General features: G+C 40.5%; 1 protein-coding gene across 3 annotated transcripts in view; it reads right to left on the bottom strand.

Annotated features, from left to right (window-relative positions):
- Positions 1–27248, bottom strand: part of RNF144B (ring finger protein 144B) — a 146199-nt gene that overhangs the window by 10895 nt on the left and 108056 nt on the right. For all 3 annotated transcript variants that reach the window (XM_006072525.4, XM_044927597.2, XM_006072523.4), the window contains exons 3-5: positions 25950–26054; positions 13056–13116; positions 382–586 (exon numbers count right to left, since the gene is read on the bottom strand). In XM_006072525.4, the coding sequence (XP_006072587.1) occupies positions 382–586; positions 13056–13116; positions 25950–26054 (371 nt within the window). The remainder of the gene's footprint in view (positions 1–381; positions 587–13055; positions 13117–25949; positions 26055–27248) is intronic.

Genomic DNA, 27248 nt, shown 5'->3' with positions numbered 1-27248 from the left:
CAATGCATGAAAGTGAAAAGTGAAAGTGAAGTCGCTCAGTCGTGTCCGACTCTTAGCGACCCCATGCACTTCGGCCTACCAGGCTCCTCTGCTCCTGGGATCTTCCAGGCAAGAGTACTGGAGTGGGGTGCCATTGTCTTCTCCTGAGACTACCTCTAGCGTACCTGGAAAGTTATTCGCGGGTAATTAACTAAAATCCATTTACACCTGCTGATTTGGTGATTCTTAGTTAATAACGTACCCATTCTGAGATACTTCTCAGGAAAGCCTTGCAGGTAAAGAACTCACCTAGACATTTCATCACAATATGGCTCTTTCTCCAAGCAACAGATTTCTAAGAACACGGGTGAATGATCCCAAAGATCAAGTTTCCTTCCTTACCCATGTTCTGTTGGCAGGATGCCGGGCTGACTGTCCCTGCAGGAGACTTCTGCATGCCAAGCATCCTTGCAGCACGAGCAGAACTTCAGGTGGCAGGAAGGGCACTCCACCAGCACGGGCTGTCCTGGGTCACTTGTTGCAACAGGGCACACTGTCTGACAGTCTGCGACGGGACACCACGTTCTGCAGGGGTCCAGGTGGACTTCTAAAGAGGAAAGAAAGAAAACACAATGGTCTATCTAGCTTCCATTCAAGCTTGAGCTTTCCTTTCTGCCTTCTGTTTATTCTTTTTTATAGGTCAACATTCATAGATGCTCAGTACCAACAAGGGCAATGATTTCTATCAGAGGTCTTCACAGTGGATCCAGTACCATTCTACATCACAGGTCATTTAAAAGTGTGATGATAAAGGAGGGAAAGAAAGGGAAAATTAGGACATATTACATTTAAAGTTTGGAGGAGGAAATGGCAACCCACTCTAGTATTCTTGCCTGAAAAAATCCCATGGACGGAGGAGCCTGGCAGGCCCCAGTCCATGGGGTCTCAAAGAGTCCGACACGACTGAGTGACTAAGCACCATATTTAAAGTTTAGAGTGGATCCAGACCTGCACAGTGGATCTAGGTCACCCAGCCCTGCCCTACTTCTCAAAGTAGGTTCTCATGGAATAGATCACCATTGCCCTTTTGAGCAAGAGAAGGAGCCTTCTCACTAATCAAAATACACAACTTTTTTGGAATATTTCTAACAGTTCAGCACTCTAAACAGGCAAATATCTCAAGTCTCTTCTTCAATTATTTTGGGTACTATCTTGGAGAAAAATAAGGACATGAGGAACCAACCAAAGCAAAAGAAAAAAAATTCATAAAAGATTTTGTCCTTTCAGGCACTGAGAGATAGTGAGGCTTCTTCTGTTGTTCAGAGAGAAATTAAAGAAGAAACAAACAGTGTAGTGACGAAACAGTGTCTAGTGTGGCTCAGCCAAGAAGGCAGATGAGCTGTCAATCTGGATATTCTGCTGCCCTAGGAATGTGCTACTGAGGTTGTACAGGTTGTAAAAGATCCACACATTCTAGAAACAGAGGGTAGGGACCTTCACAGGCCATAAAATGATCATCACACACTACACTGGCTAGACCCATGTGGCACACTGAAAAGAAAGTAAGGTTTGTGGGTGGACAACTGTCTTCCTGTGTGAGTGTTTACAAATCTTGTTCCACCTTCCATTTTCCAGTCAATAACAGTCCATATTCTTGTCACATAACATAAACTTTTGGTGGAAAATATCATGTGGAAAATGATGTAAGAAGCAGAGGAGCCCGTTTTTCTCTGAACTAACGTATTTTGCAAATTTTGAACTGGTGGGATTCTAGTTTCAAATCACTTAAGGCTTGTGATTCTTGGAATTTCCATGTGGAACGCAAACAAATCCAAAGAGTGGTGCAAAAATGAAATGAAGGTATTAAGTAGGAGCTTAATGTTTAAGATAATAATCTTACAAATTCAGTATGGAGGGAAAAAGACTGAAATCCTCTAGGAAACACTGTCTCCAATAATATTTCCTCTAGAAAATGCAACAATTGGACCTATGCTTATTACAGGTTTTCATTCAAAAAGAGCATCCTTAAACATATCTTCTTATTCAACAATTCTGGAGGGCAGGAGTTAGAGAATGATGGGTCAGGTGAAATCAGAAAAAAGAAGAACCCTAAGATTAACACATCTTCAGACTCTAAGAGGGATGAACCCCTCTAAGATCCCTAAAATTTGGGGACAGGCTGATCAGAAAGTCAAGGGGACACTGATATACATATGGCTCCAAGATCTTGAACTTTGATTTCCACACCATTTGTATTTTTTTTCTCCAAACTCTTCACTGCTTCACAAACACAAAGCCCAAAGAAATGAAGTCTGATATGTAACTTAGCACTAAGGATTCCCACATTAAATATCTATTTACCATTCTAAATCACAGGTCTTTCAAAAGTTTGATGACAAAGGAGGGAAAGGAAAATTAAGACATATTAAAAGTTTACGAGGCTTCTCTGGTGACTCAGACAGTAAAGACTCTGCCTGCGATGCACGAGACCCAGGTTAGATCCCTGGGTTGCAAAGATCCCCTGAAGGAGAAATGGCTACCCACTCCAGTATTCTTGCCTGGAGAATTCCATGAACAGAGAAGCGTGGTGGGCTACAGTCCATGGGATCACCAAGAGTCGAACACAACTGAGTGACTAATACTTTCACTTTCATAAAGTTTAGAGCATCCCTAGTTAGAACTGGAACAACAGATTGGTTCCAAAGAGGAAAGAGAGTATGTCAAGGCTGTATAGTGTCACCCTGCTTATTTAACTTATATGCAGAGTACATCATGAGAAACGCTGGCCTGGAGGAAGCACAAGCTGGAATCAAGATTGCCGGGAGAAATATCAACAACCTCAGATATGCAGATGACACCACCCTTATGGCAGAAAGTGAAGAGGAACTAAAAAGCCTCTTGATGAAAGTGAAAGTGGAGAGTGAAAAAATTGGCTTAAAGCTCAACATTCAGAAAACTAAGATCATGGCATCTGGTCCCATCACTTCATGGCAAATAGATGGGGAAACAGGGGAAACAGTGGCGACTTTATTTTTCTGGGCTCCAAAATCACTGCAGATGGTGATTTTAGCCATGAAATTAAAAGATGCTTTCTCCTTGGAAGGAAAGTTATGACCAACCTAGACAGAATATTAAAAAGCAGAGACATTACTTTGTCAACAAAGGTCCGTTTAGTCAAGGCTATGGTTTTTCCAGTGGTCATGTATGGATGTGAGAGTTGGACTATAAAGAAAGCTGAGCACCAAAGAATTGATGCTTTTGAACTGTGGTGTTGGAGAAGACTATTGAGAGTCCCTTGGACTCCCAGGAGATCCAGCCAGTCCATCCTAAAGGAGATCAGTCCTGGGTATTCATTGGAAGGACTGATGTTGAAGCTGAAACTCCAATACTTTGGCCACCTGATGTGAAGAGCTGACTCATCTGAAAAGACTCTGATGCTGGGAAAGACTGAGGGCAGGAGAAGAAGGGGACGACAGAGGATGAGATGGTTGGATGGCATCACCAACTTGATGGACATGAGTTTGAGTGAACTCCGGGAGTTGGTGATGGACAGGGAGGCCTGGTGTGCTGCAGTTCATGGGGTCGCAAAGAGTCAGACACGACTGAGCAACTGAACTGAACTGACTGATCACCTTAAAAGGTTCAACTGGGCAACTTGTCTTCAAAACTCTAATCAATTAAAATTATTTGGCAGATGTTCTGACTTGTTTCTACCAACTTACTATGTCAGGTATCTGGGTGGCATGACAGAAGCAGAAACAGTAAATAGAGGAGCAATTAAAGATTTAACGAACTCCTATCAACAAAAGGGCCTCAGTATACAGTGCAGCTACAACACACAGGCCAACACAAAAAAGCAAGAGAAGGTACTTCCGTGGTGGTCCAGTGGTTAAGACTTCACCTTCCAATGCAGGGGGTGTGGGTTCGATCCCTAATGGGGGAGCTAAGATCCTACATGCCTTGCAGCCAAAAAAAAACCCAAACATAAAAAAGAAACAGTATTGTAACAAATTCAATAAAAAAGACTTTAAAAATGTCAACATCAAAAAAAAAAAGGAAAAACGTCTCTAAAGAAAGAAGGAAAGGGAGAGTCGGAGCCACAGAAAACAGCGATCACTATGGCAGTACATAACTGCCAGTGTTAAGGCTCTATATTGTCCAGCCCTGCATTGAGCTATTTCCAGAGGAAAGACACAACTCTCCAGAGATAGAAATTTGTCTAGGGCACCTTTGAGTCTCTTGGAGAAGAGCATCCCACAATGGGACGGGGATCTGCACGTACCAGTCTGGCCGGGTTACACTGAAAGGGTTCCTGAGTACAACACGGCACCTGTCCTTCAGATGGTCCTTCAGCCGGGCTCCCAGAAGAGCAGCACCGATAGAGAAAAGTCAGTAGAAGCTAAAAGGGCTGTTTTGCTTTTTTCTAAATTATTATAATTCCAATACGAGCTTCATTTTGCTTCATATACCTTGTGGTTCAAATAGGCCCGAGAAGCCAGGCTGGTAGAAAAGAGAAAAACGCTGAAGAAGCATCAGGCATTGGCAGCCCTGGCAGCTAACAGGACTTCCCAGAACCCAAGCCAAAAAGGAACAGATTAATGGACAGCAGGCGGTGGCCAAAGCTCTGTCACATGAGCAAACACCATCTTCTCCTTTCTCCTCCACACCAATTATCTGAGGGGAGTCTGAAGGGAAGGAGAGCCCCCAGGGCTAACGCAGGACTCTTCTAAACTACTTTTTATTACTACTACTATGAATGCAGTTCTACCTCCTGGCTTTTGGCTCAGGAAACACAGTTATTATGCAGATAAACAAAATGCACATTATCCAAAACATTTACGGTTCAGTTTCTTCCTCCTTCCAATTTCTATTCCAAAGATAGAAAAAAAAAAAAAGGAACTGATGCATATTCAACTAATTTCTTCTGTATCAGCAGTAATGAAAGCTTCCTGTAGCTTTGAGATGAGCCAAAGCTCAGAAATCTAGAAAAAGAGAATAGTGCCTCCAACACGTTAATATGAACATGATTTAAAAGTGATTGATAGTAGCAGACTCACAGCAGAGACAGATGAAGTCATAGACGAACTGGAATTTACTTATGAAAATTAGAATTGATTACTGAAATAAAGCCTCAGGACTATTTGATCTTCAGATTCTGCTTGTTCATGTAAATTACACAAGGCAGGAGATGCTATTTAAAACTATTTTGTACTTCTGTACTCTGACAATTATTAGGACATAAAAGCATTCCAAGAAAATAAAACTGCCATGAAACCTAAAGACCACGTCTGACCCCAGGAATTGTTTTTAGTTTTCAAAAACTAAATTTTGGACCCTTGGATTTCCCACCTAGAACTAGATATGTGAAGCTTGCTTTTCATTTGGTTATATATTTTCTCAGATGATACAAGTGGTTTTTCTGCCGTCTTCTACCGTGAGGCTGTGCCGAAAAAGACATGGTATGAAATTTTATTATTGCGGGAAACACTATGCACTCAAGCTAATTTAATTATCAACTGAGATAAATCAAACTGTTTTAACTTTTATGACCCACTGCATTTTTAATTATGCCAAAATTAATTTGCTTTCTGCTATCGCAAAGAACAAAGGTCTTCTGCAGATAGTTAAAATGCAATTAAACTAAACTGATTGGAATTAACATCTGCCACAGTAAATATACCCAAACAGAGGTGGCCAACAGCAGAAGAGTTCTTCTCAAGATAGCTGATGAGAACAACAGAATTTCAAACTTGGAAACAACTTTTGAGGTTATCTAGTCTAAAGCTGTTAAACTGAGACCAACAGAAATTAGAAGTTTGCATAACACATGGTTAGTGAGTATATGATAGGATCAGGCCTTTTTTACTCCAAGAATGTAATTATTTATGTAAAAACAAACTCATGCTATTAAACAGATTTTAATCCCTCCATCACTTTTATCTTTGAAGCAACAACTTCAAATGCTCCATCTCAGCAAGTCATGATCTCCTTGGAGGTGAATTCATGCTTTCAGTAACAATATACTGTGTGAAGGAAACCGCTATGACAGGTGGGGTAAGGAATTTGCCTTGATTATCAAGCTTCTATACAACGCTATAGAAACTGGGACAAATAAGGATGGAAACACATGGGAAAAGATTTGAATTAAGATGAAAACAAAGTGATATAATTGTGTACTCAATCCAAGGTATGATCTGGATTCCGGAAGATGCTTTCTTAGTTTAGTTCAGAAAAAACTGGGGCCAAGATTTGGAGGTGGCAGTAACAGTAACGAAGAATAACAATAAAGGCAGTGATAATATATCAGAAGCACCCTGTGACATACACAGTGTTAACTCATGCATTCTCTGCAGCAGCCCTGGGACAATCATTCCATTACTATCCTCATCTTATAGGTGTGGAAATGGATGGACAGATGGGACAAGGCAAATACCAATGAACACTGTGCCTCTTATTCAAGTCCCTTTAGAAATTTCACCCAACCTACTCATAAATATTTTTTCTTACCGACACTTTAGCTCTTCAGAGGAGAGCTGAAAACATCTAGAGACTGTTTTAGGTTTAAAACTGATCAACAAAAAAGAATGGGAGGGTGAAGCTGAGGAGAAAGGGTTACCATGTAAAAGCATAAGATGGCTTGGGAAGGAAACCCAAGACTTAGTCATACATTTACCATGAAACACCAGAAAATCAGACTTAGAAAGAAAACACAGAGAGATGATAAGGATGAGCTTGTGATCAGAAACTATGAAAAGGAAGGTGACTAATGAGAGATAGGAGGTGTTAAAAAAATAAAACTGCACTGATGATTAAGTCATTCAGTATCACCCAGTCTTCAACCAAAAACGCTAGAAGAAACCAAATAGTGACGCAGGGCGCTCTGGTGAGAAGAGACCTTAATAATTAGAAAAGATGGAGTAGAAACATTTTACCAAGGACAAACACAAGAGTGAGATGAAATTCGAAGAGCCATCTCATAAAGGTTAGGGCTCAAAAATGAAAGGAGGCTTGGGGGAAAAGCTGATAACGAAAGAACTTTCAAAGAAAGATGGAACCATAGCTTGAAACCGCATCTAGAGTTGTGCCTGGCACACACAGATGCTCAGTACATAAATAAGTACACACTGAATACACCAGTGAATGCAGGAGAATTAACAGATAACAGGAAAATAAAGTCCTACTGTATTCACTTTTTTAAGACGGAGAACAATGGCACTTAAACCATTTGTAAGAGTTTGTAACCACTCTTTGTTGTTGTTCAGTGGCTAAGTTAACTCATGTCCGACTCTTTGGGACCCCATGGACTGTGTATCCTGTCAGGCTCCTCCGTCCATGGGATTTCCCAGGCAAGAATGCTGGGGTGGGTTGCCATTTACTTCTCCAGGGGATCTGCCTGACCCAGGGATGGAACCCATGTCTCCTGTATTGGCAGGCAGATTCTTTACCACTGAGCCAACAGGGAAACCCCCTGCAACCCGTCTGTGATAATGCAAATATCAAGAATAGACACATTCACCTACCAAGGAATTGAAGCAACTAGCAATTACAGTAAGTAAAAAGGGTCACAAAAATTAGAAAAAAAAAATGCTTAAGGACTAGAGATGGATAATCTTAACCCAGCTTGCAAAAAAAAACTAGCTTGAAAAAGTAAGTTATGGAAACAGAGACAAACAAAATTCTAGTTTAATCAGACATGTGCTTTGAGAACCAGTAGAAAGTACAGCAATAATCACTAACACATGCCAAGTTTAGTATTCCCTTTTCTTTGTTAATATTGGAAGACAGACACAGAAAAGAAAACCCAGAAACATAGAAGTAGCCAATGGAAAAATCACAGATGCATGGAAAGCGGATCCACAGAATAATCCATCAATGCCAAGTGACGTTTCTCCGCTTTGTGGAAAGAGTGATGCCTAGGGACCATTCCTATTCAAAAGATTCCCCCACAAAGACACACGTGAAAACAAAGACACAAAAGACAAGCTAATCATATATGTAACATAAGGTAAAAGAAAGTTAAAACACTGGATGACAAGTTAAAACTAAAAAAAGAACCTGGTCAGTTAGTTCAGTTGTTCAGTCATGTCCGACTTTATGAGACCCCAAGGAATGCAGCACAACAGGCCTCCCTGTCCATCACCAACTCCCAGAATTTGTTCAAACTCATGTCCATCGAGTCAGTGATGCCATCCAACCATCTCATCCTCTGTTGTCCCCCTCTCCTGCCTTCAATCTTCCCCAGCATCAGGGTCTTTTCCAATGAGTCAATTCTTTGCATTGGCAGTCAATAAAAATTGGACAAAACAGATGATAACTCTTCTTACTAAGATAGAGATGCCACTAATCTGACTCTACATTTTTTTCAGAGTAAAAACAATCTCTCCAATTCTGTCTCAAGAGGCCAGCCAATGAGTTTTACTTTCCACCAGTTAATTTAATGTTAATAAATGTCTAATTAAACTACAGAGTTTTACAGTTTGGCAATTCCTGACTTGCCCTATGGCCTGGCAATTCCACTGCTAGCTATATACCCACAAGAATGGAAAGCAGGGGCTTGAACAGGTATTTGTGCTCCAATGTTCACGCAGCATGATTCACAATAGCCAAAAAGTAGAAACAACCCAAGTGTCCATCAACAGATGAAGAGATACACAAAAAGTGGTAGGTATACACAATGGAACATTATTTAACCATAAAAAGACATGAAGTTCTGATACATGCTACAACGTGGATGGAGATAAGCCAGACACAAAAGGAAAATATTGTGTGATTCCACTTACATAAAGTATCTAGACTGGGCAAATTCACAGAACGGAAAGTAGATAAGAGGTTATCAGGGGCTGGGAGAAGTGGGGAAGGAAGTTACTGTTTAGATATTACAGGGTTTCTTCTGCCTGGGATGATCAAAGTTTTGCAAGTGGATGGTGGTGATGGTTGTACAACATTGTAAATATTCTTAGTGCCATTGAATTACACACCTAAAATGGGTGAATGATAAATTTAATGATGTTTCTAACTCCAATACAAAGTATAGGGACTTCTCTGGTAGTCCAGTGGTTTAGGCTCCATGCTTCCAATGCAGGGGACATGGGTTTGATCCCTGGTCCAGGATCTAAGAGCCCACATGCCACACGGCCAAAAAATAAAATAAAAAAATTTTTTTAATTACCCAATTCAAAAAATGTTATAGATGAGGAAGCTGAGACACACCTGTATGGTCCTAGGCAAGTCTCAATCCCTCCAATTTTCTTAATTCATTTAATCCTCATCTCAAACCCATGGTATGGGACCATTAATATCCCCATTTTATAGATGAAAAAACTGAGGTACAGAAATCAAGGTTACACAGTCTAGTAAGGGGTGGAGCCAGCATTTACACTATTTTTAGAATGCACTAAAAATTTATATTCATCCATAAGAACCGACTTACAGAAAGCTTTAATGCCTGGTACTATTAGAATTTGTCTAATAAATCACAAAAAAAGACATTTTATCTAAAAAAAATGTTTGTAAACAATGAGGAATAAGGCCTGCTACTGACTGATGGGGAAGTGGGTAGGGGGAGAGGCGATGGTCATGGAGGAGGGGAGGTGCATCGGGAACAAGGGAATTCTACAGACAGGCTGAGCCCTGGTCACTGAATGGGGCTGGTGAGATTGACGGGTCTCACCATTTAAGAAGTCTGAAAATGCAACCTACCTCCTTAGACTTTCTCTAGGTAAGAGCCCTCCAATCATGGCACTGGCTACCAGCCACATCCATTCACGAGGTGAATGCCTTTATTCCAGCAGTAATGTATTTATATAGTGGAGGATATTGGGATAAAGTGAGAGAATGCCAGAGCAGATGTTTGACACCATTAATCAGCATGTGATACTGCAATGCTCAATCTAAGCAGCCCACGTGGATGGATTAGGGAGGGCTGATATATAAACTATCCCATCATCAATTCCTCTGGTTAGCTCAGAATCCACACAGGACAGTATAGACAGTGTATCAGCCTATGTCTTTATCCATTAAACCTAAAGTTCATCTGACTCTGCTGGTTCTGACAGCATGTTCCACAATATCCTATTTGCATCTTCCTATAAGTTGTTTTGCGACTGCAAAGTTTTTATATCAATTCAGTTCAGTTCAGCTGCTAAGTTGTGACCGACTCTTTGCGACCCCATGAATCGCAGCACACCAGGCCTCCCTGTCCATCACCAACTCCTGGAGTTCACTCAAACTCATGTTGAGTCGGTGATGCCATCCAGCCATCTCATCCTCTGTCATCCTCGTCTCCTCCTGCCCCCAATCCCTCCCAGCATCAGGGTCTTTTCCAATGAGTCAACTCTTCGCATGAGGTGGCCAAAGTACTGGAGTTTCAGCTTTAGCATCAGTCCTTCCAATGAACACCCAGGACTGATCTCCTTTAGAATGGACTGGTTGGATCTCCTTGCAGTCCAAGGGACTCTCCAAGAGTCTTCTCCAACACCACAGTTCAAAAGCATCAATTCTTCAGTGCTCAGCTTTCTTTATAGTCCGACTCTCACATCCATACATGACCACTGGGAAAACCATAGCCTTGACTAGACAGACCTTTGTTGGCAAAGTAATGTCTCTGCTTTTCAATATGCTATCTAGGTTGGTCATAACTTTCCTTTCAAGGAGTAAGCATCTTTTAATTTCATGGCTGCAATCACCCATCTGCATTGATTTTGGAGCCCCAAAAAATAGTCTGACGCTGTTTCCATTGTTTCCCCATCTATTTCCCATGAAGTAATGGGACCAGATGCCATGATCTTAGTTTTCTGAATGTTGAGCTTTAAGACAACTTTTTCACTCTCCTCTTTCACTTGCATCAAGAGGCTTTTTAGTTCCTCTTCACTTTCTGCCATAAGGGTGGTGTCATCTGCATATCTGAGGTTATTGATATTTCTCCCGGCAATCTTGATTTCAGCTTGTGCTTCTTCCAGCCCAGCGTTTCTCATGATGTACTCTGCATATAAGTTAAATAAGCAGGGTGACAATATACAGCCTTGACGTACTCCTTTCCCGATTTGGAACCAGTCTGTCATTCCATGTCCAGTTCTAACTGTTGCTTCCTGACCTGCGTATAGGTTTCTAAAGAGGCAGGTCAGGTGGTCTTGTATTCCCATCTCTTTCAGAATTTTCCACAGAATTTTATAACAATTATATTAGCAAATACCCTATAAAACATCCCTTGTTATTGCCTCTGGGGAATAAGGACAGCATTTTGCTTTAGCATGTAAGTTTTTATGATGGAATAGTCTCACTTGAACTCAAAACACTCCCCACTCTGTTGCTTCATAAATTATGTTCTTTACTGGCTCAATGGTAAAGAATCAACCTGTCAATGCAGAAGACGCAGGTTTGATCCCTGGGTTAGGAAGATCCCCTGGAGGAGAAAGTGGGGCAACCGCCTCCAGTATTCTCGCCTGGGAAATCCCATGGATAGAGGAGCCTGGTGGGCTATATAGTCCACAGGGTCACAAAGAGTCAGACACGACTGAGCATGAGCATACAAAAGAGGGCAAAAGTGCAATGCAAAGCAATGCAGCCCAAGAATTGTTTAATAATTAAATTCCACCTTAATATACCAGTCTTATACATTTCGTTAAATGACGTATCCATGAAAGATGAATCTGCTTTTGGCTTGCTGAGAAAAATAAGCCTATGAGACTGAACCAAACATTGGTCAAAGGCAGTGAATGCCATCCTGTGATTCTCCTGCAAATGTTCCTATCCTTACCCCCTTAATGCTCTTTCTGTTTTCATGTAAGAATTTTCTGTCAGGGTAATTGCAAAAATTAAATGAGATAAATTGTGTTCTCCAAATTTACTGGCCCATTAAAAAAAAAATAGTTCACTTCTTTCCTTACTCTCTTACCTCTGGACTTTATTAATCCAGATTCAAAAGCTAGCAATCAGGAAAACTGGATGTTCATGTTAGAGTTTATTTTACATACTTGATGAGATTACACAGGTCCTGTGAGTCCCAGGGAAAACAATCTTCTACTTCTCAGATATGGAAAAACACACCACACCTCCCCCCCAAAAAAAAATGATTCCTACAGATAAACAGGTAATACAAATAGAAAAGCTATATAAATTACCCCAAGTCTAAGATCAGAAAGAAAATTAGTCCAATACACTGTAAATAGCAGGGCTCCTCAGCTGGCACTAGTGGTAAAGAACCTGCCTGCCAGTGCAGGGACAATAAGAGACATGGCTTCAATCCCTGGGTCAAGAAGATCCCCTGGAGGAGGGCAAGGCAACCCTCTCCAGTATCCTTGCCTGGAGAATCCCCACAGACAGAGTAGCCTGGCGACTCTAGTCCATAGGGCCCCAAAAGAGTCGGACACAACTGAAGTGACTTAGCACGCAATTGCAAATAGCATTAGAATGATATACTCAGTCGCTGGCTATGATTACAAGTATAATCAGAAGGACAGTGGATATCACAATGAGCAGTGAAAATGTTTGGGTGGATTAATGTTTTTGAAGTGATCTTCGAAAGCAGGGAAAGTGGTGGTAAAACTGATTTTGAGGGTCACTTTCTATTTGTCATGGACTTCCCTTGTGGCTCAGTTGGTAAAGAATCCGCCTGCAATGCAGGAGACCTGGGTTTGATCCCTGGGTTGGGAAGATCCCCTGGAGAAGGGAAAGGCTACTCACTCCAGTATTCTGGCCTGGAGAATTCCAGGGACTGTATCGACCATGGGGTTGCAAAGAGTCGGACACGACTGAGTGACTTTCACTTCACTTCTATTTGTCATACTGTTATTGTGAAAGTATTTAACTTTTGCAGAATTTCTCTCACATAAGCCCAATTAAAACTACACAACAACCAACATAAGGAAAGTTCAATTTCCTGCTAGTCTGCATTTTTTTCTGGCTGTGGTTGAGAAAGTTAACATTTTATGTTGCAATTACAGTTTGCCTTTTTCTGAGTACCCTTGTGGCTTTGCTGACAGTTCACAGCTGCCTTAATCTTACACACAGGTTAGTGTAAAGAGGACACATGTAAAACCACAACCACCCTCAGGATGAAAAGAAGAGCATGTACATACCTCGTTCAAATTTTAACCGCTGATAAAGCTGAAACTGATCCACAGGTACCAAACAGGCAATCTGAAACCAGAGACATTCAAAAGATGAGATTTCACGTCTTTCCTTACTTTCATCAGGGAGCCGCAAGTTACCAGTCTTTTTATGATCCCTTTTTCTTATCTGGTTTACTGTATCTTCTCTATACCAGCTATCTGCAAATTTCATTTTCCTTATACTGTTCATGCAGTTAAACAGAAGCAGCAGTTCCCAAATCATCCCCAATCCTCAGCCATGGTTAGGATTCCCTGCTCAAGGCATCAGTGACAGAACTCAGTGATCATCTTCCATTCTTTTATCAGAATCGAGACTAGTGGGAATTGGCAACCCACTCCAGTATTCTTGTCTGAGAAATCCCAGGGACTGAGGAGCCTGGTGGGCTACAGTCCATGGGGTGGCAAAAGAGTCGGACACAACTTAGGGGCTAAACAACAACAAACAAGACTAGACAACCAAACGTTTGGGCTTTGCAAATTATCTGTGCACATATAGTAACAATGCTCCTTTTCTCTCTTCACTTAATACATTTTTAAAAGATTTTCACTTAACCTACTGAGCACCATTCTTTAAATAAAGCCTGATGATTCAAGTGCAGGAAGTAGCTGGGGTTTCTATGAAAAAAGAAAACAAGATTATAATTCTAGCTTTAAAACTTTAAGATCAGGCAGATACTGCCTCAGGAATAACATAACTTCATTCATCAGCTAGGGAATAGTACTTTCTAAGCAATAGAAACACCATTTCTTTTGACGAACATCACTTCACAGGCCTCTGGTGATCATTCATTGTCATCCATGCCCTGGCAGAGAAGACGTGCCTAAAGATATTTCTTGTGGCTAAGCGCCCATTTCCATTTCAGATGGCACTAATAAACAACAGTGATTCATATCTAACTAAATGACATTTCAGATTAATCATTTTAAATTGCATTTCAAAGGCAGATGCAGGAAAAGCAAACTGCTCTTAAACTGGCATTCTAAAAATAATAATTCCACTGACGTCAACATATAAATATATTGACATTGCTTCAAAGACTTACAACTGAGAAAAATCAAAGGACTTTAGGTTTCCAGACATTCATCAAGTTGATAAAGCACATAGCCTTAGCCTTGGAAATTGCAACTGTAAAACATGACATACTTTTGCTATAAAATCTATCTAGATAAAAGCTCTTGCAACTAATGGCAGTCTGCTTTGAGAAAACCTGAGTTTAAAAATAAGGTATCTAACATGGTATTTAACAACCATGATACATTTTAAAAGGTAATGAAAATCTAATTCTCCTCCTTACAAAAAAAATCGATTTGTTTATTCTGTAAATGAATCAAGCTGCTGCTGCTGCTAAGTCGCTTCAGTCGTGTCCGACTCTGTGTGACCCCATAGACGGCAGCCCACCAGGCTCCCTTGTCCCTGGGATTCTCCAGGCAAAAACACTGGAGTGGGTTGCCATTTCCTTCTCCAATGCATGAAAGTGAAAAGTGAAAGTGAAGTCGCTCAGTCATGTCTGACTCTTAGCGACCCCATGGACTGGAGCCTACCAGGCTCCTCTGTCCATGGGGTTTTCCAGGCAAGAGTACTAGAGTGGGGTGCCTTTGCCTTCTCCATGAATCAAGCTAAGTTAGCTAAAATGTATGAAGAACAACAAAACAGGCAAGTTCAGCCTTCTATGTACCAACTAAAATCAGGTAAAACATAACTTAATTATAACATTTTTTTTTTCCAATGGGGAGGGGGGAAACGTTGCATTTTCAATCTGGCACCTTAAATAAAAGCTCATTAGCTTAATTATGGAAAAGGCAATGGCACCCCACTCCAGTACTCTTGCCTGGAAAATCCCATGAATGGAGAACCCTAGTGGGCTACAGTCCATGGGGTTGCTAAGAGTCGGACACAACTGAGCGACTTCACTTTCACTTTTCACTTTCATGCATTGGAGAAGGAAATGGCAACCCACTCCAGCGTTCTTGGCTGGAGAATCCCAGGGACGGGGGAGGCTGGTGGGCTGCCGTCTACGGGGTCGCACAGAGTCAGACACGACTGAAGCGACTTAGCAGCAGCAGCAGCTTGATTATGGTTAATTTTATGTGACATTGGTTTTACTCTAATTTTTTTTTAAATTCAGTTAGGCTTTTATCATACTGAAAGTATTGTCTCATCTGTTATAATACTATCTGGACCTCTTTGCTGAAAGACAAAGGGGTCTCAAATAATATGCAGAGTTGGACACAGAATGTACAGGCTTGTGAAGCGAGACATTAAGAAATCAGTAAAATTCTTGACAGTCACTGATTCACTGCAGGTGGAGGACAAATAATCTAATCGTACATTAATTTGGGGGCCAAGGGTACTTGGAGAATGACGTCATCTGGACCTAAGAGACCTCAGTGATATTTTAGAAACCTATTTTTAACAATCCCCCCCAAAACCCACTTAAGGTTTTTGATTCTATATGACGGTCTTGTACTCTGCCTGTGAAAGTGTAAGTCGCTCAATCATGTCTGACTCTTTGCGACCCCATGGATTATACAATCCTTGGAATTCTCCAGGCCAGAATACTGGAGTGGGTAGGGTTCCCTTCTCCAGGGGATCTTCTCAGCCCAGGGATCAAACTCAGGTCTTCCACACTGCAGGTGATTCTTTACCAACAGAGCCACCAGGGAAGCCCTGCTACCACCTAAAACAGATTCTGAACTGATGAAGACCTTCAAACCCCTGAAAGTCAACCCCTAAAAATTCTGATCAATAACAAGCAATTTATATAACAGCTAAGTCCAACAGAGTTGATAGAAGACAAAGCAAACAAGAGATGAGATAATGTTTCAGACAGAGATGAAATTCTAATGAGAAAAATGACAGAAATTAATTCAGTAAAAAAAGTCAACCATGGTAGCGATGGAAGTTTAATTTTATATTAGAAAGATAAATTTCATCTGAGCACACATTACTGCCAACAGGGAAGTCAGAGGTCTCTAGCTTTTTCTGTCTCTTCCTCTACTTTGTAGCTCCTATTTTATTATTTTCTAGATCAAAATTTTGTATGGAATTAGGCCTTAACACAGTAAATCAATTTTCCTGTTGAAATCTGTGATCACAAAGAGTTAGTTCCATCACTTCTCACTCTGTTTGATCCTTTTGGAATCAAGTTAACACAAAACACACCACTCCCTTCTCCAGAGCCTCCCTCCTGGACTTACATCTTCTCTATATACTCATTTAGAGTCTATTATGGGTAAAGTGTTGGCTGGAAGCTTAGGATACAAAAGAAGGAGATACAGAAGCTGCCTTCAAGGAACTTAAATTACTCAGGAGGTAATATGTACACATAAGTTAAAAAAAAATCTATTCCTTGATCTTATCGTCTGTTAGATTTCACAGATTAGAGCTAATTTTCTGAAATGTTTTTTTATATACTTTGACATTTTCTGTTTTTCTTTTTAAATTAATTTTTATCAGAGTATACTTGCTTTACAATGTTGTACTAGTTTCTGCTGTACAGCAAAGTCAATCAGCTGTATATTTACATATACCACCCCCCCCACCCCGCCTTTTTGGAGCTCCATCTCATTTAGAGCAACACAGGGCACTGAGGAGAGGTCACTGTGCTACCCAGCAGGTTCTCATTAGCTATCTATTTTATGCACAATATCAACAGAGTATATATGTCAATCTCCCAATTCATCTCACCTCCTCTTCCCCCATGGTACCCATACGTTTGTTCTCTACATCTGTCTCTATTTCTGCCTTGCAAATAAGACCACCTATCTCATTTTTCTAGACTCCACATACATGCATTAATATACAGCATTTGCTTTTCTCTTTCTGACTTACTTAACTTTGTATGTATAAACTTTAGTTAAAAAAAAAAAAAGATGATTCAGAGTATTAAATTCCTGGTTCCATTGCAATCTGAAGCAAAGTCACTACTGCTCAAGGTCTTTTACAATTATAAAACTGAAATAAATGTTTAGGATGATTACTGAAGGTTCAATCAGGCTACAGGTTAAGGAACTACTGCTTAAAAAAAGAAATAAATCACAAGGACACTAAAATTGATTGCAAAACAGAAATCCTAGAGAATAATAGAACAGATTATAATGAGGTGTGTTATGTATTCAATTATCCTCTTCCTGTGAACAAAGCAATTCCAAATCATTCAAAGATATATCAGGACATTCCTTTTTAACCTTTTTATTTTGAAATAACTTTAGACTTACAAAAAGTTGCAAAAACTTGTATAGGGTTCCTAAATGTCATTCCCCTCAATTTCTCCTAACAGGAACACCTTAGTTACATAACCACAGTTAATTATTAAAATAATGAAATTTACATTGATATAAAATAATCTGAGGGCCATATTCAAACTTTACAAATTGTCCCAGTAATGTCTTTTTTCTCAGTCCAAGATCCAATTCAGGATACCACCTAGCATTTAGTTGCCATGCCTCCTTAACCTTCTCCAATCTATGGCAGTTTCTCGGTATGTTTTTGGCTTTCATGACCTTAACATGTTTGAAGGGTTCAGGCCACTTATTTTGTACAATATTCTCCAGCATGGATTTGTCTGATTCTTTCTCATGATTATGCTGAGGTTGTGCATTTTTAGCAAGAATATCACAGAAGTGATGTTGGGCCATCAGGAGATACATGAGGACAACCTATCTCGTTACTGTCAATATTAACTTTTTAATTTGGTTAAGGTGGCTCAGTGGAGAAGGCAATGGCACCCCACTCCAGTACTCTTGCCTGGAAAATCCCATGGACAGAGGAGCCTGGTAGGCTGCAGTCCATGGTGTCGCACAGAGTTGGACATGACTGATCGACTTCACTTTCACTTTTCGCTTTCATGCATTGGAGAAGGAAATGGCAACCCACTCCAGTGTTCTTGCCTGGAGAATCCCGGGGACAGGGGAGCCTGGTGGGCTGCTGTCTATGGGGTTGTGCAGAGTCGGACACAACTGAAGCGAGTTAGCAGCAGCAGCAGCAAGGTGGCTCAGATTGCAAAGAAACCGCCTGTAATGCAGGAGACCCAGGTTGGATCCCTGGGTCAGGATACCCTGGAGTAGGAAATGGTAACCCACTCCAGTATTCTTGCCTGAAGAATTCCATGGACAAAGGAGCCTGGCAGGCTACAGTCCATAGTGTCACAGAGTTGAACATGACTGAGCATAGCACAGCAAGGTGATTTGTCAGATCTCTATATTTTTTGTAACCAGCAAGTATTTTGTAGGGAGATATTTTGAGTCTACAAATATCCTATTTCTCATCATAGGTTTTCCTACTAATTTTTGTATTTATCAATAATTCTTGCCTAGGGACTTCCCTTGTGGTTCGGGGGTTTAAGACTTGGCCTTCCAATGTGGGGGGTGCAGCTTCAATCCCTGGTTGGGAAGCTAAGATTCCACATGCCTCACAGCCAAAAACCCAGAACATAAAACAGAAGCAATATTGTAACAATTCTGTAAGACTTTTTAAAAAATAATTCTTGCCTATAATTATTATTGTGGCATTTGTTCAATAATGATTTTTGATTTTTATCATTCTGTATTTGTAAATTATAATTCTATTATAAGGAAAGATTGTCCCTTATCCCTCATGTATTTGTTTGTTCATTTATTTATTTAGATCAGTATGAACTACTGGTACTTATTTTATTCAGTGAGTTCTAATCCATTACTAACTGGACTCATATTCATGCAACAGAAACAAAAATTTCTAAGTATCCTTTCAAATAGTGAGAGAACATTCCCCTCAAACCAACTACTAAAAAAATCCTGCACTTGATTGAAAGTGATTTTTAATTATTTCTCCTTTGGAATTTGTACTAATAAATGACAACCCACTCCAGTATTCTTGCCTGGAAAATCCCACGGACGGAGGAGCCTGGTTGGCTACTGTCCATGGGGTCGCAAAGAGTTGGACACGACTGAGCGACTTCACTCACTCACTTTCACCTGTTAAACAAAAATTTATCTCTCCTCCTATCCAAGAATGAAAGACCACATTTTCTCCTCATCACTATAGAAATTCTTTCCAAAAAGAAAAAAATTTTAATTCAAAGAAAAGGCAAATTCAGTTTCATTTTAATAGAACAAAAACAATAATACCAGAATATTAACAGCAAAAACCTACTGATTACCTGAAGCCCTGAATCACTGTCTTTGTTGTTGTTGTTAAAAATAAGCCTGGGGATACTTATTAAATCCTCAGTTCCTACTCTGCTGAAAGTCTTCACTTTTCTAATCCCCTCCACCTACACCAGAGCATAAGCAGGGAATTCAGAATATACGTATATATGGGGTGCTATAACTATTATACATACAAGTTAACTGGATAGATCTAATATCCACAAATGGAAGAAATAAAAGACATATCCTTGTGTACCATTATGAACTATGCCCATCCCATAATATTTAAGCAAGCATCACCATCTACATTGACACGAACCTTACAAAGACTAAAGAAAAAGAGAGGGCAGACAGGACTGCTAGCCAGAGAAGTGTTTCTGCTAAGAGTGCAATGTGTTCTCATTACAATGACACATACAATATATACTGTCTTTTAGTTGGAAAAGTGAAATGGTTAAAACACAAAAGCTGGGGACTGGCTTTCATGTATATGTACTACCATCAAGGTCTGGAAAGGCAAGACAGAAGGGGAAAAAGAAAAAAGGCCAGACCTTACTTAGATTTGACCCTTTAAAGCACACTTCTGGTACTGTTGCTTTTAAAAATTAAAGGAACAGGCTGAACACAGAATACAAAAGATCAGTATATCTAGAGACGGAACTGACCATGGAATTGATCATGACAGCATGTTAAGGTTTTGGCAATTTTTGAAGAGCTATGCTCAGATGGTAAAGAATCTGCCCACAATGTGGGAGGCCTGGGTTCGATCCCAGGGTTGGAAAGCTTCCCTGGAGAAAGGAATGGCAAACCACTCCAGTATTCTTGCCTGGAGAATTCCAGGGACGGGGGAGCCTTGTGAGCTACAATCCATGGGGTTGCCAAGAGTTGGACACGACTGAGCAACTAACACACACATACACATGACTTGCAAAAAAATACAAGAGAAATAATACTGGCCTTGTGATAAATGCCCTATTGCACTAACACAGAAACTAAGAATGTTTCCTATCACAACCCAGAAAATAAGAACCGGTACATTTGTCCATTCATCTGACCGTAGTAAATAAGCTCATTGCTGTTGCTGTTTAGTCACTAAGTCATGTTCAATTCCTTTGTGACCCCATCGACTGTATCCCACCAGGCTTCTCTGTCCATGGGATTTTCCAGGCAAGAATACTGGAGTGGGTTGCCATTTCTTTCTCCAGGGGATCTTCTGACTCAGGGATCAAATCTGCATCTCCTGCATTGGCAGGCGGGTTCTTTACACTGAGCCACCAGGGAAACCAAGCTCAAACCAGTTATCAAATCATAGCTGAGAAAACAAGAGGGCATCATTGTCTTAGAGCCAGAAGGCAGGGCTCATTGGGGAACTGAAAGGTGGAGGAGACCTGGAATTCCAGGACCAGGAACCTCTCAGAAAAGGGCTGCTTTTGGTCTTCTTTTTTCACCTGTTCTACAGACACCTTGGGCTTCCCTGGTGGTTCAGTGGTAAAGAATCCATCTGCCAGTGCAGGAGACACAGGTTCGATGCTCAGGTCAGTTTTCTTGCCTGGGAAATTCCATGGACAGGGGAGCCTGGTGGGCCACAGCCCATGGTATTGCAAGGAGTCAGACACAACTTAGAGACTAAACAACAACAAGGCCTCAGGACATCTTCCCACGTCATGCCCTGCCTCCTGCCCTCAGCCCACTGATGGGTAAAAGGGATGTTCCCACGTGCACAACCATCCATGTGATACATTCCCTCCACCACTGCTGAGTCTTCTTTTATTTGCCTTCAGTTAAAGAAGAAGCTTAGAAACCTCACTCTCCACTCACATGCAGTTTTAACACAAAGCCTTAAATATGTTCTAAAACAAAAGTCAGCTTGGAATCTCAAAAGTGTCTATTGACTCCAGCATAGCAGATTCCTTTATCCTGTGCTGCCCCAAAGTTTTACTCTTTTTCAGCCAACACATATTACAGCCAAAGACTGTTACAGACACATTCAGTCCCTTCCCATTCAGACCCTAAAACCACAGGAGCGGCAATATGGCCATTTGCCCCAGGGTCATACTCTTGATAACAGGAGGAAAACAGAGTTAAATAAAAAGATGGTGAGACTTCCCTGGTGGTCCAGCAGCTAAGACTCGGTGCTCCCAATGAAGGGGGGCTGGGCTCGATCCTTTGTCAGGGAAATAGAGCCCACATGCTACAATGAAAAGATTCTAGATGCCACACCAAGATCTGGCGCAGTCTAACTAATTAATTAATTACTTAGAGGGCAAGTGGAGACAGTGCTAAAGGGTGACTGGGGGTAACTATGGGATCTGTTACAATCCCAGCAGCCTAGCTCAGCTGGTAAAGAATCCGACTGCAATGCAGGAGAACCCGGTTAGATTCCTGGGTTGGGAAGATCCGCTGGAGAAGGGATAGGCTACCCACTCCAGTATTCTTGGGCTTCCCTGGTGGCTCAGCTGGTAAAGAATCCACCTGCAATGTGGGAGACCTAGGTTCAATCCCTGGGTTGGCAAAATCCCCTGGAGAAGGGAACAGCTACCCACTCCTGGGTAGCTATTCTAGCCTGGAGAATTCCATGAACTGTAAAGCCCATGGGGTCACAAAGACTTGGACAAGACTCAGCGACTTTCACTTCACTTACCAAAACTACCCTAAATAAACATGTGATATGAGGAAAAACTAAGGGGCTTCCCTGGTGGCTCAGATGGTAAAGAATCCACCTATAAAGCAGGAGACCCAAGTTCAAGCCCTGGGTCAAGAAGATACTGTGGAAAAGGGAATGGCAACCCACTACACTATTCTTGCCTAGAGAATTCCATGGACAGAGGAGCCTGACGGACTATATCTCATGGGGTCACAAAGAGTCAGACATGACTGAGCGACTAACACTTTCACTTCCATGAATAAAAACTGTTATTTTGCAAATGCAGCTTTAAATTTCTTGGCACCCCCCACACCTCCCATCCCAGTCTTTCCACAGCGTCCCACCCTAAATCCCTTCCTATAGAGATTCTGGAGCCCCTGTTCTTTAGAAGAACATTTGCATCCATTTGCCCTCTGGTACATGCTATAGCACCAGCAGCAAAGGTGGGTTGTTCCAGTGCCCTCGGACTTGGAAGGAGGATGGATAGGTGAGAAGCTGTTCCCAGCCATCCACCACCAGCTGGCTACAGGAGAAAGTCCCACTTCTCAGGTCCTGTGATGGTAGGCATTTATGTGCTTGCTGCTCAAATCTGACATGAACCAGACACATGGTTCATGCTTCCCTGTAAGTGATGGTTATGTTACTTCCCTAACACAGTAAGGAAACTGCTTCAGTGAGTTACCGCCTTTTTAATAGGGCTACTAACTTCAAGCAAAGGCTGTGCCTAAAGTAATGCTATCAGAACCAACCATCTGTGTCCTGCCTTTCATAATTCCATGTTGGACAAGATTCCTGGATCAAACACTGCTGAGCAACAGCTGGAAGGACCAAATGACGCAAGAGAGGAAAGTTTTTCTTTTCCTTGGCTCTCAGTGGGTGCCCCTCTAGGACACAAGTTCTCCAGTCACTACCTCCCACCAGCTTCCATGACATTGAAGGGGAGCTGCCTTTTCCACTGTGTCTTACATAAGCAAACAGGTTTTGGATTGGGCATTGAATCCTTTGCTGATGAAGCTACTCCCGATAAATTGAAGTGAAGGCAAAGAGCCACGGCTGAGCCAATTTGGAAGCATTAAAGCTTGCAGGAGACACAAATATGAAGCAGAGTCAACTCTGTGAGCTAGACCTACATAGGAAAGCATTCAGAGGAAAGAACTTAAATTCCTGGTGTCCTTTAAGGAGGAAAAATTTTATACTTCCATGCATTTTATAAGAAAATGAACAGTGAAGGATCATGTATTGTAATACAAACAGAGCATCACAAAGGGAACCTCAGCCTTAACCAGAATTATTCTTAACAAGCAAAGTATATTTATGTGTTACCTATAAAAATAAGTGTGTGTGTTTTTTTTTTTAATGATAGGAAAAGTAGTCACAGAGACAGAATCCAGAGAAGCATAATCTGGATGTACCACTGTGATAGGCTCAATAATATATAGATTAAGAACTATGTATTATAATAACAACTGTATATGAGCAAAGTATGATGTCAAGCGAGTCAGAAAGGGAGACGGTATAGCCCAAGTTCATGTGTGTGAGGTATTTGCTTTGAAAAGAGTCACCCCATATAAACTGATGAAGCCACCAATAGCTCCGTTATAATCTCATCATTTCTCAGTTCAAAAATGAGAGACAATCACCACCACTGCATTTGTTTTTTATTCTGGGGGAAAAAAATAGTGGCAAGTTGGTTAAGAACAGTTGACTACTGCAATTCATGCCCATCTTCAGGCAGGCTTTTAGCATGACCTATGAGGACAGAAATGGTCCTTCAATGCCCCAGAGTGTCTCTTACTCATCTAATGGGAAAGAGACTTTGGAGAATATAAGAAATACCATAGTTTAGGTTGGAGTATGTTTTTGTTCTGTTTTTCAGATATCCTTTTGTCATTTTTAAGAGCCATTATGGGTTTATTTGCTTTTAATGCAGCCTAAAAGTAAAACTGTTTTTAAAGTAGAGTTGGGTAAATGGAATCAGCACTAGGGAAGTGTGAATGAGAATGTGAACAGCGGGAAAAGTCAAGATTAAGACGGAGAAAAGAACTATGGGGGAAGATGAGCAGAGCATGTCTGTACTAAGAAAATCAGAAAAGTGAGACTCTGCTCTAGAGATTTTTAGGACAAACCATGGCCTGTTACTTGTCTATACACATTAGCCCTAACATTTGATATCCAAAGGCCCAATGGCTAATGGTTACCATTCATTTAAAGTCTAGAGAAAATAAATAAATAAAGTCTAGAACGCCGCTATGTCATGAGCTTTCTGTAAAGAGGGAAATGTTCTATTCTGTGCTGTCCAACCTGGTAGCCACTAGCCGCACGTGGCAACTGAGTACTTAAAATGTGATCAGTGCAATCAAAGGAATGAATTTCTAATTTTAATTTTAATTAGTTGCAAATAGCCACATGTAGGCTTATCTAGAAAAGAGATTGTAATTAATTTCAAAGGCTTGTTTAGAAAGGTCACTTCATTTATGTTTTAATAGCTTTCACACACAAGCACTAAATAAGATTCCACAGCAGACATAACTCCTGCTGCCTGCTCCATCTCACACTTTTTGCTCTTATAATTAATTATCTGGCTCATTATCTGTTGAAAGTCTCTCTTCAAAGTCAGAAGCTCCAGGAGAACAGTACTGGGACTATCTTATTCACCTCTCTATCTTGACTGGGAAAGAGCCTGGCACTTTGTACACTCAATAAACATCTGTTGACTGATCAGACCTCACAGAAGCAAGTCAAAAAGGAAGCATGTTCCCTGAAAGGGTCATGTCTAGAAAGACGCTCCTGCAAACCTGGGTCTCATTTTTAAAAACCATTTCCAAGTTGTACAGATCAATAGTATTCATGGTAGATAACCAAATCTTTCCCCCTTTTAATTTTCTTCTACCCATTTTTCACACAAAAGTTAATATTTCTCACCACAGGATTCACCCATTCAATACTACCTCTTTGTGTTAAAAATTCCATTTATTTCATGACTTTCCTAAAATGAACAACTTCTAAACCAACATGCATTCCTTTTATTCTTCCCCTCAAATCACTTCGCACTCACTTACTTGGTATTTCATAAGCTAAACACAGGGCACCCAGATGCAGACTGGTTAAAAATGGTCTATACCATCTTTCTGACTGCTTTACTTACAAAAGATATTTGTATGTAAAAGCACATCTGTGTATATATAAAGCACATGTGTATATACATGGATACACACACCTTCATACAGACACAGGCATATAGACATGCACATATATACCTACACATATATACCTACACACATATATACACTCCATTGGACTTTCAATTATCAAGACCTTTACTCTGCACTATATTTATCCACCAAGTTCTACTTTTAAAGCCATGCAATCTGTCAGAAAGAACTGGATTGGAATTCTAACTCTTTTGCCTTTTAGATATGCACCCTTGAGCAAGTTATTTAGACACTCTGAGCTTCAGTTTTATAAATCTATTGAAAGTATTAGATAGAATACTGGCTTAGAAAGCAACTACATGAAGGCATACAAGATTTGAAATGAGCAGAACCTGAAAGTTAAAAGCTGATTTAAGGGCAAGCTATTAAATGGGGATTGAAAAAACAAAGAGACATGTCACAGTGAGAAGAACTCATCCAAAAAATACATTTCTATGCCTGATAAACACTGAAAGAAAGGTCCTTCTCTGCTCTTTAGAAATGGTCCAACCCATTTCTCTGCAGAATCATCATAATTTATGTTATCTATAACTACGGCTAATCAGTCATCTGTTTATCTTTGAAGTATTAAAAATCCCCAGGCCACTGACTATTCAGCCTCCAAAGCTCACCTTTGGTAAATTGGATTTCTAGCCCCTTGGCCTAGTCTAGAACTTCTTCAACACTCAGGGGGCATTTATAAATAGAACCAAAGTAAATAACAGCTTTAACAGCCTCTATAAAGAATCCAAGGTATGTAGCAATAAAGTACTCCTTTAAAAAGTTAACCCCTGTATTTTGTTTCTAGACTCCCTGGTAGAGATGTACATAAAGAGCCAAGATCCCAGGAAATCATGTCAACAGGGAAAAGGGGAAGATCAAAGCACCCATCCATACCTCAGCTTCCTGCAGGGTCCCATGGTTTAGGCACACCATGTCCGGGCAAGTGATGGGAGACCCACATCCTTCTCGGATTGCCAGCTGCATGTACTGTTTCAGACACTAGAAGTTAAGAAGAAAAGAGACAATTACCCACCACATTACAGAAGCCCCAAGGTTATATAACTGCCACTGCCTATTCTTCCTTAATTGGCAGTCCTAGGGCTCCTGCACTCAGGAAACCAAAGTTATCATGAGTGTGAATACTAAGTGCCATCACTCTGGAAAGAACACAGAGACAGGTAATTAATTATGTATGACTTCATCCTAAGAATATTGAGTTTATCCAAGGTAACAAGTCAAATTCCTGTATGCTCACACATTTTATTCACCATAGATTGGGAAAAGGAGAAACACTCTCTTGCACCAATGGCAAAAGCCTTCTCTGTACTTCAAAAAGAAAAAAAACTCATATAATTTCCTATCTCCATTTTTACCCAGAGGTCCTCTCTCTCAAAATTTGCCCAGAAGTAGAATTCATGTCAAGCTCACCAAACAGAATCAAAATAAGATTAAGGCACTGGCTTATCTACAAATACTCTCAGAAGCAAATACACCTGGAAAAGGAAATGTTAAAGACAATTTGAGACCCTCAAATTGAGACCCTCAAATGAGACCCTCCAAGAACTGTGGGCCTTTGGCAGATGCTAAAATGGAGGGGGTTTGAGTAGAATCTGAGAAAAAAAAAAAAAAATACATAGGAAATAAGAAACCTAGAGAGAAGTGATACAACATGAAGGACAAACGTGTCACTAGTAAAAGCATAACTAGTAAATAAATCCTAATGACATAATTGTGAAGTCTTTTCCTTTCGTTGACCATCTTTATGCATTTTCCCCATCTGAATCTAAAACTATCACAACTTTACTATTTCAGAAAAATAATCATGTATTCATATTTATCTGTTGAAATTACTGCTACAACGTACTAATGAATTAATGACTAAGGCAAACCATTTAAACCAAATTTTTTACTCTCTAAATATTTAAAAATTCCCTTCTTCAAGGAGTCAATCATTTTTATCACAGAGAAAACTAGAAAATAGCCTCATTATCCAAAATAGAAAAACTCATCAGTAAATTATGCTAAATTCCAGCAACTGAATGCTGAGGAATCAAGAAAAGTACTTTCAAATGATGTTTAAAGACAATGGGGAAATGCATATGATTTAGTATGAACTGGGGAATAAAAGATGATTTAGTATGAATTGGAAAATAGACAATATCTGAGAGCAGAGTCCTCTTAAGTCACTCTTCC

The sequence above is a fragment of the Bubalus bubalis genome, chromosome 2 (genome assembly GCF_019923935.1).
Source record: "Bubalus bubalis isolate 160015118507 breed Murrah chromosome 2, NDDB_SH_1, whole genome shotgun sequence".
In the NCBI taxonomy this organism is placed as follows: Eukaryota; Metazoa; Chordata; class Mammalia; order Artiodactyla; family Bovidae; genus Bubalus; species Bubalus bubalis.
This window is presented reverse-complemented; position numbering and strand designations above follow the sequence as displayed.